Here is a 13,047-nt window from a genome sequence, read left to right on the forward strand (position 1 = left end):
GAAGATTTACTCGAGTCATCAGGTTTTATTGGCGAAGATCTCAACGGCGAACGTCTCAATGGCGAAGGTTTATAATCAGACGTATGAATCAATTGAAAGAAGAAACCGAAAAAAAAAAAAAAAAGCCAGATAGAAAAAGACAATCAAAAAACAAAAAATTATGCCAGTTACAATCATGATCAAAAAACACTTCAACCTTTAAGTGTGGTATGCGTGGAGATAGTGGTGATCAATGGGTATATGTTGTGAGGTGAAATTTGACGCCAATCTCATCATAAATGTTTAGAATATGTTGCATCTTATTGCCCACGCTTTTATATTTTCATAATTTTTTGTTAATATTTAGTATTTTTATCACTGTTGTGCTTCATATTTGTTAGAATAATGATTTTCCTCTGATAGAAAAATTTGTTGAATGTCATTTTAAAAAAGTTAGACTTTGAACTTTAGATTATCTACTTAGTTCAAAGCAAAGAACTAAAAGTATATGAAAAAAAACAGCTTCTAAAAATAGATAAAAGAGAAACTTTCTTGCTTTATCTTTTTTTTTGGGAATATCAAATTTTGTTCTGTAATTAAATAAACTTTTGAGACAACAATTCAAAGTTATTTTACAAGTTTTGTATTAATACTTAAAAATACTTAACCTTTTGATAATTATACTATCATTTTTTAATTTTAATTAATCACATTCATTTAGTAGTTATATTCATCTAATAATTATATTATATTTATATTACAGTTATATTATATTATATTATATATATCTATGTCTATATATATCTATATCTATATATATCTATATCTATATCTATATATATATATTTATCTATATCTATATATATCTATATCTATATATATATATATATATATATATATATATATATATATATATATATATATATATAATATATATATATATATATATATATATATATATATATATATATATATATATATATATATATATGTATATATATATATATATAGATATTATAGTTATATTCATCAAGTAATTTTATTCATCTCAGTAAAGCTGTATGGAAGCTTCTGAGACAACCAAAAACTGACAACTTATTTTAACCGTTATGGCCGTACATTTTTCTAGAGAATCGTTCTTCAAAGAAAACAATGAAAATTTAAATATGTGCTTCTTGTTTTTGGAATAACTGTGAGCTTTTCAATCTGTTTTCAAGCAGTATTTTGAGAATAATGTTTGCACACTCCAATATATTGTCAACATAATATTGTTGACAGTTGAATTAAATATATTTTGATAGTGTAATTGGCCCTCGCATTATATTATGCATCATCGCAATTATTGTATAAAGAATTCTCGAAAATTATCTGTTTGACGTAAAAGTCAATTTATATATTAAAATCGTTCTTCAAAACCCCCGTGATTGAAAAGATTAACGTGGCTTTTTGAAGTAAATGAATGAACTTTCAAATAACTTAGTCAGCTTTACCAACCGTAACAACTTTACCAATCGTATTCAGCAACCATGTGACTAGCGAAGACAAACCAATTCAGGCTAATCAAATTTTTAAAAAGCTCTTTCTAAAACATAACACTATGTGCCTGAGGTACTTTTAGCTTAAATTAAATACCATAAATTGCGTGGCCATGTTCCATGGAATTTATAATACTTAATAATTCAAGCTATTTCAATAATTCAATGCAATTCCCATTTCTTTATGTTTTTTCAAAATTCAATTTTCAAATTTAAATAAATGCGTTTACGCAAAAAGAATACATTACCGTCGCTAAATATTACTTTAATTTTACATTAAATATTTGCGATTTAATTCTGATTTAACTATATGTTCGTAAAAACATTTATGAAAAAAGCCTTTTCGTGTACCTTCATATAAAGTCATTGCCCATATTGCAGTTTTGATTAGTTCTATTGGTTCATTTATCATAGTTAATCTTCTCATAAGTTTATTTGAAATTTCTTCCCATTAGAAATGTTATTAAAATCTTTTTCATAACATCTTTTTTATGCTGTAAAAGAAAGTTTTTAAATAGAACTATGAGTATAACTATAACTATATTTAAAAAAAAAAAAAAAAAAAAAAAAAAAACAACCGCTGAAGATAAGAATACCAAGATATTTCATTCATTAAACTTTTGAAGGCTTTAAATAGTAAAATTAATGAAGTGAACCAAATAACTTTTTTTTCTAAAGCCAATACCAAGACTTCTTCGGTAAAAGGAATTATAATCACAGTTGACCAAACCCCGTGCAGCACTATAAGTTAAATCGTGTTCGATAGCCAATAAATCCTACTATAACCAAACTGTTGATCTGAATCAAGTTCTTAAACAAATTGGTTTGAAAATTGTGTTCATTATATCGGCAGTTATCCCAAAACCATTTGATGTTTGATAAATCGTTACAACCGCTGCCAAATATATTAAAATCCAGGAGATTTTTCGTCCAGACTAAGAGATGAATGAATGAAAGCAGATTTTAAACTAAATGCGGTTTAAAAAAAGAAAACTAAAAACTGCCAGCTGCTGGTAAATACGTAAAACAATGAGTGTCCATCTCTTGAGATGTATTTCTTGAAAACATTTTATGTGTTTTCGTTTTTTAAAAGAATGCATGAACGAGTAATGCCATGTAAACACCGCGCAAACAATCAGCATCCGGTATTTGAGCGTGACATTCAAAACAATTTTAATTACCCATACCTTTTTCATAATAAAAAATTATGCAATGAAAATCCAATATACCTTAGTAATGGTTAATATACAAGGATTATATTGTAAAGTCAATTTTACCAACGACGGCAATCATTTTATAAACACTCGGTGATCTGTTTACTGATTTTTATGTCTTTGAATGCTGTACACCCTCCTCCCAATCGCTTAGAAGAATGCGAATTGATATTCAATTTCCAGTCAATGACAAACTTATTTTATCTTTTCTATAAATTGTAAGAACTTTTTTTCCGCGTTAAATTTTGAATGAATTGTTATAAAAATATGTACGATAAAATTCACCCTGGAATTTTACGTACAAAGAATTAAAGTAAATCTTTAGCTTTCAAAAAATGACGACGGAGAGCAAGCTGTAAATTGATAGCTGTATACTGCTATCCTAAAAATTCCCCTGTTATTAAGACAAGCTATTATTGAATTTATACAGCTTTGCGTCAAAGATAAGGAACTAAACGACATCGTCGGCTAAATAAGGAAAGGTTTTCTTTGTCAACTGGAAGTGAAGATGGGTGAATTTTTTTTAGTCGCATATTTAAAATGTATTTATTTCATTTAATTATTAACCTATGTGGTTAATATTTTCTTTTTTGTTGGAAGCAAACTTTTAAAAGATACCAATTGAACACAGATTACTTGCCTCTGCAAGAGTATTGCAAAATAGTAGAAGTAAAAAAAGTATTGCTGAATAGTTGAAAGCTAAGTTGATTTCATAGAGTTTTTACATGGTAATTTATCAAACGAGTTAAAAAAAGACTACTCAAGAATTAAATCCGTCCTTCGCAGCTTTTATTTGTTTTTGTGTTTTTTTTTCTAGTTGTTGTTTTAGTTGAAAACAGAATTTGTTTTTCAAAGGATTTTTTTAATCAAATTTGTACAGATGTTTTGATATATTTATTTAAATGTTGTCGGTGGTGACTGCTGCTCTTATTTTTCTGGCACTTCTCTAATAACTATTTCATTTCTTAGAAACATTAATAACAATAACCAACAATGGAGATTCTTCGTAAGTTTTTTTCCTTTATGCAACGCTTCGAAGAATTCTCTCCTTGTGATATTCCGGTTGTGTCCCTAGGCCATACTTATGCCTTACAACCAACCTTAGATGAATTTAAGAGAGCAGCAAGTATTTTAATGGAAAAAAACAAGACAGATTTAGAAACAGGTGCACTTCCTTCGCTTATCATTTGTTTTGGTGACAAAGCAGTAATTGTTAAAGATGCAAAGCAAAGGCTCTGCATCGAGTATGAGATACGTAAAATAGTTGTTTCCTGTGTTGACGCAAAAAACAAACGTTTGCTTGCAATTTTTTACCATAAAGATACCACATGCTTTGGTGCGAATATTGCCGGAAAAGGACTTGAATGTCATCTGTTTTTGTGTCGTAGCAAAGAAAAAGCAAAGTTGGCAGCTTATAATATTGGTGAACTTTTAGCCAAAGAATACGAACTACCTGAAAGACGCCTTACAGCAACATTAGAAGAGAAAAACATAAGTGTCTCTAACGCTGTAAATAATGAATTTGATTACGAAAATGTAGCAAAATTTTTTCGCAGAAATTTTGTAAATCAAAATGACTGCGATATTTCAATTACAACAACACCATGCGATTCTTTATCGACGTTTGTTACTACGACCGGATATGATTCAGGTCGGGCCTCGACTATTACCAGTAGAGATTATAAAAACTTGAGCGCGAACAACAGTTTCAGGGAACATTACAACAGATCGAATAGCTTTAAAAATTATCTAAGTACAAGCAGCAGCAGATCGTGTAGTTTTAAAACAAATAAAAGCAACAATAGCAGCAGATCGTGCAGTTTTAAGAACAGCGGTAATAATAACAGCAGTTTTCGAGAACGGAAAACATCGAACGAAATTGTGAAAAAAAAAGAAGAAATAAAAAATATTACAAACAATAAAATTAAGTGTCAGTACTCCATTGACGATGATAACGTTTCCGGAAGCGATGAAGATTCTAAAATAGCAAGCTCTTTATACTTAAATCCATATGATAGCACAATGTTACCAAAACGTGTTACCGAAGAATCCTTCAAAGAAAGAAATTTAATAAACGATAAAATAAAAGTCATATACTCTCTACATGATTCTGAAGATGACAACATGTCTCTAAGTGACGAAGATTCAAAGGTAACAACGAACTTTCTAAACGCAAGATACTACAAGACGCCATTTCCGGGGTGCATTTTAGAAGAGTCTACAGAGGAAATTAGTTTTAACAGATTGTCAAATGCTCGCGAAAGTTATATACTTGATAAAGAAACACTTATTAGTAACGTTATAAACGGAGAAAACCGTGCTTCGTACTATAAAGAAAATCAGAGCAAGGAAGTTAGCAGACATAATCTGACGGAAGATGTTTGTTGCAACTTTAATGGTGTAACCTTAGCAACCAAACGTAACGGTGAATATCCGAGCAAGAAAGCTTTAGAGATAACAAACCATTTTTTTAAAGAAAATTCACTTAATAGTATAAACAATCAACATGCTGAAGAAAATAAAATTAATACGGTAAATGATTTATTACAAGACAATAATTTAAAAGAATACATGCAGCTTATCGAAATGCACGAAACAGATATATAAGAAAGAGATCTGGAAATATATATTATTTGAAAAAAGAAAATGTAGTCCGTTAAAACAGGCTTGCTTTATTTTTAAAAGTTTTTGGGGAGAGTTTCGTTAAATTATTTTGATAAAAAAGTTATGAAACTTTCGCGATTGATTTTTGCAAACAGCTTTTTTAAACATATTTAGATCGCACTTGAAATGCCTTATGGTTGAGTTTGCATTACCCAAATCCATCATTAACGTATAAAAAACGGAAAGGAAATAATTGTTTTCGATGAGATAGGATAAGTAATCTGCAAATGGCAGACTATATGTTATAGTCTGAATAAAAGATGGGTAGCTTTGATATAGAAAGTACACATGCTTCTGAACAACATTTATCTTCACTTGCGAGCGTATATACAATACTGCTCAAAAATTTAGCACACATAAGATTTAAGTTTCATTTTTCTTCTTTTAATTGAATTTTTAGGCGGTAAACTTCTTATGCCTTTTCAATTTTTTTTATTTACAGTTAATTAAAACATACCTTATATAGAAAAAAAAATTGAAAAAAAAGTTACGTTAATTTTCCCATCTATTTTTAACTTAAATAGAGAATGCTAATTAAAGCGGTGTAAGAAAGCTGCTCATAATTTTAGCGCACTTGCACTTCTATTGTCTTTTAACTACCGCTCTTTACTTTTTAACGTCAAATTTTTATTAAAAAGTTAATTTAACTGTCCATTTTTTCATAAACAAAACTGAACAAAAGTTTCTAAAATATACATAGTATGTATTGCCTCATTTGAAATAAACTTGGTATTTTTCGCTTAAATTTTGTCCATAATGTGACCAATAAGATGGGAAAAAAATCAATTAGCTCTGAAATAAAACAGCATATTGTAGGACTACACCTTGCTCGAACTCTTAAGTCTGTATTGCTCGAACTCTTAAGTCTGTATCTCGTTCATGTGTACTCAGAAATTTGAAAAAACTGGTACTGCTGCAGACAAAAACCGATCTGGACGACCAAGAATCACAATTATCACCGATGATAATAGTATCTATAGAATTGCAAGAAAAAAACCTAAATACTCAGCTAAAGAGATTGCACAAGAAGTGAACTTGGCTCTAAAAAATCATATCTCAAGACAAACTGTAAATAGAAGATTGATTGATCAAAAACTTTGTTGCTACGTTGCTGTTAAAAAACCACTGCTTAAACCAATCGATCGGTTAAAACGTATCAAACTTTGTAGAGCTATTTTGAAAATGACTAATTATGAACTAAGAAGAATAATATTCAGTGACAAATCCAACTTTACAGTTATTAACCGAAAGAATAGAGTGATTATCCGAAGACACTATAATGAGATGCTTCATAGTCGCTTCATTGTGCGGTGACTACAAGGTGGTGGAGGTTCGGTAAGCATATGGGGTTGCATCACTTATGACGGCCCAGGTCTCTGCTACTTATACGATGGTCGTATGGATCAATATAAATAAATCGAAACGCTTGAAAATCATTTAATCCCGACTAGAGACATCTTTTTTAGCAATGAGTAGGAGTGGTAGTTTCAACAAGATAACACTCCTTGTCACAAGGCGAAAACGGTGACTATTTGGTTTCAAGAAAACAGCATTAAGGTACTTCAGTAGCCAGCTAGATCACCTGACCTTAATCCAATCGAAAATGTATGGACTATACTGGACCGCAAACTCACTAAAGCTCCCGTAACATCAGCTGAACATCTTAGGGAAAGTTTGAAAGAGTCGTTCGACAGCTTATCAACTGATTATTGCCGAAAACTTCTTGATTCAATTAAAAGAAGATGTGAACTAAACATAAAAAACAAAGGTGGACCTATCCCTTATTGATCTTGCTATTAAAGCAAACTTAAATCCAGGTGTGCTAAACTTATGAGCAGCTTTTTTTTTAACCTTTTTTTATATACTAACTTTGATTAAAGATATTTAGTGATAGACATTTGTTTGTTTTTTTAATTTTTTTCTCTTAATGTAATTAAAAAAGCCAAACAAATATTTTTCGTTTTTTAAAAAACCTTGAATTTCTTATTTTTTACTTTTATTTCATTTTTAAAGAAAAAAACGCAATTTAAATCTAATGTGTGCTAAATTTTTGAGCAGTATTGTATACATGCAAGTGGGTGCGTATATAAAAATAATATCAATTTAGGCCAGATTTCCTCTTTAGTTTGTAAGTTGACAAAATGTTTGACAATTTTTTTAAGAAAAAGTCCACATTTTTTTAAAGAAAACAAAGTCCACATTTTTTTAAAGAATAACAGGATCCATCTTTTTTTTAAGAATAACAGAGTCCACATTTTCCTCTTTTATTTTACACTCAACTGTTTACTGTTCTTAAAATTAAACATTGTTCGTTATGAATTGGTTCACATTTTCAAACATGGTTCGGAAAGTTTGCTGGATAAAAAACATGGATTTTTTTTATCAAACTATAAAAATAGCCCCTGCGTATCAACTCAGTTTTGAATAAACCATCATATGAATTCACTTATCTTATATCAAGCTATTTACCAGCCACCGCAATTATCAACTAATTTATCTAAATTCGTTACTGACTACACAATAAAGAACTTTTTTTGATTATATTTTATATCATGCTTTAATTATTAAGGTTTAAGTAACCAAACGAATATTTATATAAACAATATCAAATGAAACTTGTCTTTAAATATATTTATTCACACCATGAAAATCATTTAAAATTATCTTAATTTGAAAATAATTATTACTTATGTTATTGTCAATAATTACTTATTTATTTTAACAAAATGTATTAATAGCTCAATATATATTTCTCAGTTAAAATGAGAGGATTAAAAAAAGAAAATATTTAAATGCAACGTCTTATTTGCGCAAAAAATCTTCGATTTTTTATGTCTGATGTTTTCTTTATGTAATTATAGCGTTACTTGTGAATAATTGTGTGCGTAAAAGATGTCATTATAGCGTTACTTGTGAATAGTTATGTGCGTAAAGGATATGTCATTATAGCGTTACTTGTAAATAATTGTATGTGTGAAAAGATGTGTGAATGCCTTATAGCATTACTTGTAAATAATTGTATTTGTGAAAAGATATGTGTGAATGCCTAGGGAATGCCTACTTGTAAATAATTGTATGTGTGAAAAGATATGTGTGAATACCTAGGGAATTAACTTGTATATAAATTGTGTTGAATTTTACAAAGATACATCGGCGTTTACGCACAACTAAAAAACGATCTTTTTTATGCGAAACTACAAGCTATTTCGGCGAAATGGCGACTAAACTTGATTTAAAGTTAATTCCAGAGTTTAGTGGAAACGATCAACAGTCAGTTGCGGAGTGGCTGGAAAAGGTTGAATTGGTATGTAAAGTAATTGGTGTAACCGATCTGGCACGTGTGGTTCCTCTCCGTCTCACTGATGGTGCATTCGTAGTGTATCAACAGTTAACAGAGACTGATAAAGAAAATTTTAAGAGAATAAAGAAGGCTTTGCTTGAAGCTTTTGCCGTTGATGGATTCACAGCCTACGAGCAGTTTGTCACGAGAAAGCTGAAACATGGAGAAGCAGTTGATGTTTATTTGGCAGAACTACGAAGATTGTCTACCCTAATTGGTGGGCTACCAGACAAAGCGATCGCGTGTGCCTTTGTTGCTGGGCTCCCCGAGGAAGTTCGACGAATGCTGAGATCGAGTTCTCGTATGGACGATCTTACAACTGTTCAAATACTTGCGCGAGCAAGGACTCTGATGATCGAGGAACGGAACAACGGGATGGTGGAAAAATTTGCTGTAGCTGCAATGAAAAGTAGTGATCCGAGGTTGCTAGAAGATAAAACACAATCAGTGTGCTATGAATGCAAACTTCCCAATCACTTTGCGAGAGATTGTCATTTAAGAAGACATAATTATCGAAACAAGTCAAGTAGAAGACGGGAGTCAAGCGATGTGCTGTGTTACTCGTGTCAAGAGTATGGACACATATCAAGAATGTGTCCAAAAAACGGAGTGAGGGAGAAGACGTCTGCGCCAGTTCTCTCCCTAAACAATCAATAATGGCGTTACCTACCATGCTCTTGGATATTAACGGTGTATTTCAGGATGTGCTAATTGACTCAGGGTGTACCTGCTGCATCATTTATAAAAAATGTGCGACAAAAATAACGAAGAAAGAAGTTAGCGTGGTAACTGTAAATGGACAACAACAGCAGTGCGAAGGTGTTAGCCAAACTCGAATCACCGCGCCAAATGGAAATACAGTGTGTGTGGAAGCACTTGTGGTCAATTTCAAACCGCTGGGTTTTTGTTTCATAATGGGTATGAATGGAATAGTGGCACTTGGTGGAGTATCGATTTCTGCAACGCGGGATGTTTGTTTTATGAAAAAAGAAGCATGTTTACTTGGTTTAAAAAGCGATTTGTCAATAGATGTTCATGATATGAATATAACGGCTCAGGATTTCACAGCTTCATTTGAAAAGAAAAATAGAGAATGGATAATTGCGTGGAAATGGAATACCAAACCTGAAAATCTGGTGAATAGAATTGCTGAATATACCATCCCCATCGGCATAAAACACGATTACGAAAAAGAAATTGAAGGGTGGATAGAGAAAAAATGGCTGCAAAAGTACGAAGCGAAAAAACACGGTCCAGTAAAAGGTTTGGTTCCACTTATGGCAGTGGTGCAGCAAAACAAAGGGAAAGTGCGACCAGTGTTAGACTTCAGGGAGCTGAACACGTTTATTGAACCATTTACGGCGAACACGGATGCATGTGCTGACAAACTTCGAGACTGGAGACGGCTTGGAGAAAATATTTCAATTATTGATTTATCATCGGCCTACATGCAACTCAAAATCAGCGAGGAACTCTGGGCTTACCAAACTGTTGTGTTCCGTGGACAGAGGTTTTGTTTAACACGTTTGGGATTTGGTCTGAACGTTGCGCCCGTCATAATGAAAGCAGTTTTGGACAAAGTTCTATCGCAAGACGAAAAGATCTGGAAGGGAACATCATCATACATTGATGATATTCTTGTAAATGAAGACATCGTATCAGTTCGCAGTGTACTTGATCATTTGGATATGTATGGATTACATTGTAAGCCGGCGGTTCGTGTGTCCGAAGGGGCGAGAGTTCTAGGATTACAAGTTGGAATTGAAAATAAGAAGTTATTTTGGAAGAGAGACAACGATTTTGGTGAAATTCCAAGTTCTCTAACGAGGCGAAAAATCTTCTCTTTATGTGGAAAAATGACAGGGAATCTTCCAGTTTGTGGTTGGTTGCGTGTAGCTTCGTCATTTGTTAAAAGGACGGCAAACGCCCTAACGAAAACATGGGATGAGAAGATACAATGCGATTTTGTTGAAAAAATGGTGAACGATATGGTAAAAAGAACACGTAACGACGATCCTGCCAAAGGAGTTTGGAATGTTTATGGCAACGAGGCAACAGTGTGGGTGGATGCTAGTTCACTAGCGCTAGGTGTGAGTATCGAAGTTGATGGCAATATAATCGAAGACGCTTGTTGGTTAAGAAAAGATGATACAACACATATAAACATGTCTGAACTCGATGCAGTAATCAAAGGACTAAACATGGGTCTCAATTGGAAGATGAATGTCTTGCATATTTGCACTGATTCGAAAGCAGTATTACATTGGGTCACCGATGCACTGACTGGAAAATCTAGATTGAAGACAAAGGCTTCAAACGAAATGCTGATTAGAAGACGGCTTCAGACCATTACGAATATTGTGGAGGAATACAAACTCAGAGTGGATATTAAACTAGTGCCCTCGGAGTCTAACTTAGCCGATGTACTTACTCGAGTGCCTGGAAGTTGGTTGAAAATGATCGATAAGCCCACTGAACTTGCTGCAGGTGGAACGATTAGTGCTTCTCTATCTCCCAAAGAAATAAACCATGTTCATAAGTCCACGGGACATTATGGTGTGAAGAGAACATTGTATTTTGTTCGTAGAATTGACCCATCAGTAAGCAGGGAAGAAGTCAGGCAAGTGGTTGAAAAATGTGTAACCTGTCAATCAATTGATCCAAGTCCGATAAAGTGGCCGAAAGGGAAGATCGAAGTAAAAGGGACGTGGCAACGGCTTGGTATGGATATAACTCATTATGAGGGGCAACATTTTCTTACCCTGATTGACTGTGGGCCTTCACGATATGCAATATGGCGCCATCTTAAAGACCAAACTAGTGCATGTGTCATTCAGGAATTAAACGAAATCTTTCTTGAACGAGGCGGTCCAAACGAAATTCTGACGGATAATGATACAGCATTTCGAAGCACATTATTTTCGCAATTTATGAACAAATGGAACGTTAAACTTCGCTTCAGGTGCGCTTACGTTCCTTCAGGGAACGGAATTGCAGAACGGTGCCATCGAACAGTGAAAAGAACGGCGAAGAGAGTTCCGTGCAGCATACCCGAGGCAGTTTATTGGTATAACGTCAGCCCAAAAGACTGTTGTAAGTCATCTACAGCACCCGCAAATAAATTATACCATTACGAAATTAGAGTTAGAGGAATTGACGACGATAAAAACGCATATGAACCTCATGAGAAGATCACCAACAAGTTTAAACTCGGCGATGAAGTATGGGTAAAGCCCCCGGACAACCGATGTGACTCTCAATACAAAATTGGGAGAATTACAGGAATTATTTCGGAGCAAACGGTAGAAGTGGACAAAGTATCCCGGCACATACGCGACCTAAGACCCGTCAGAGTTGATAACAAGTCGAATGAGGATCTAGAAGATGATGAAGAACTGTGCGTTGTGTTACCTGAAGACGAGACAAACCAGACGCCAATGTTGCGAAGAAGCACCCGAAAAAGGATGGCACCTGAGCGATATAGTCCGTGAGGTGAAGTGGTCGTTATGACCAAGGGGGAGTGTAATTATAGCGTTACTTGTGAATAATTGTGTGCGTAAAAGATGTCATTATAGCGTTACTTGTGAATAGTTATGTGCGTAAAGGATATGTCATTATAGCGTTACTTGTAAATAATTGTATGTGTGAAAAGATGTGTGAATGCCTTATAGCATTACTTGTAAATAATTGTATTTGTGAAAAGATATGTGTGAATGCCTAGGGAATGCCTACTTGTAAATAATTGTATGTGTGAAAAGATATGTGTGAATACCTAGGGAATTAACTTGTATATAAATTGTGTTGAATTTTACAAAGATACATCGGCGTTTACGCACAACTAAAAAACGATCTTTTTTATGCGAAACTACACTTTACTAACAAGAACACGCTACTCATAACTGGAGACACAGAAAAATAAATTGAAAAATATGAAATAAGTTAAATCAATCCTCGCCATTACTTAACAGCCATCAGTTTCAAACCAATATATCTTTGTAACTAAAAAGATTTTTTTGTATAACTCTTTCTTTAAACGTCGTATATCGGCATTTTGAAAACTTTACATAGTGCTACTTTATGAACCCCCGAAGATATATTTCCAAAAAAAAATTCATCGAATGCCATACATTTAAAGGATTTATTAAAAACTTATGGCAAAAGTAGAATTTTGGGATTACAAAGTCAAACAAGCTAAAACTTCTTTATAATAGTCTTAATGACGCTTCATTAATGTGTGACGTCTTCGTCTTTCCACATTTATGAAGATTTCGAAACTCATTTTTTTTAAATTACTCGTGAGGATATTAGCAACTTT

At 32.9% G+C, this 13,047-nt stretch overlaps 2 protein-coding genes across 2 annotated transcripts; both read left to right on the forward strand.

Moving 5' to 3' along the window:
• Positions 1-3,133: 3,133 nt before the first annotated feature.
• LOC145181553 (uncharacterized) lies at positions 3,134-5,390 on the forward strand. The gene has a single exon (XM_090101159.1). It carries the CDS (start codon positions 3,722-3,724, stop codon positions 5,333-5,335), a length of 1,614 nt encoding a protein of 537 aa, XP_089957285.1. The 5' UTR covers positions 3,134-3,721; the 3' UTR covers positions 5,336-5,390.
• Positions 5,391-9,388: 3,998 nt separating this feature from the next.
• LOC149883002 (uncharacterized) lies at positions 9,389-12,223 on the forward strand. Its single transcript, XM_090100989.1, has one exon. It carries the CDS (start codon positions 9,389-9,391, stop codon positions 12,221-12,223), a length of 2,835 nt encoding a protein of 944 aa, XP_089957115.1.
• The last annotated feature ends 824 nt before the right edge of the window (positions 12,224-13,047 follow it).

This window comes from Hydra viridissima, unplaced genomic scaffold (genome assembly GCF_058129835.1).
Source record: "Hydra viridissima isolate aposymbiotic clone 2 unplaced genomic scaffold, HvirCarnegie_v1 scaffold_10, whole genome shotgun sequence".
In the NCBI taxonomy this organism is placed as follows: Eukaryota; Metazoa; Cnidaria; class Hydrozoa; order Anthoathecata; family Hydridae; genus Hydra; species Hydra viridissima.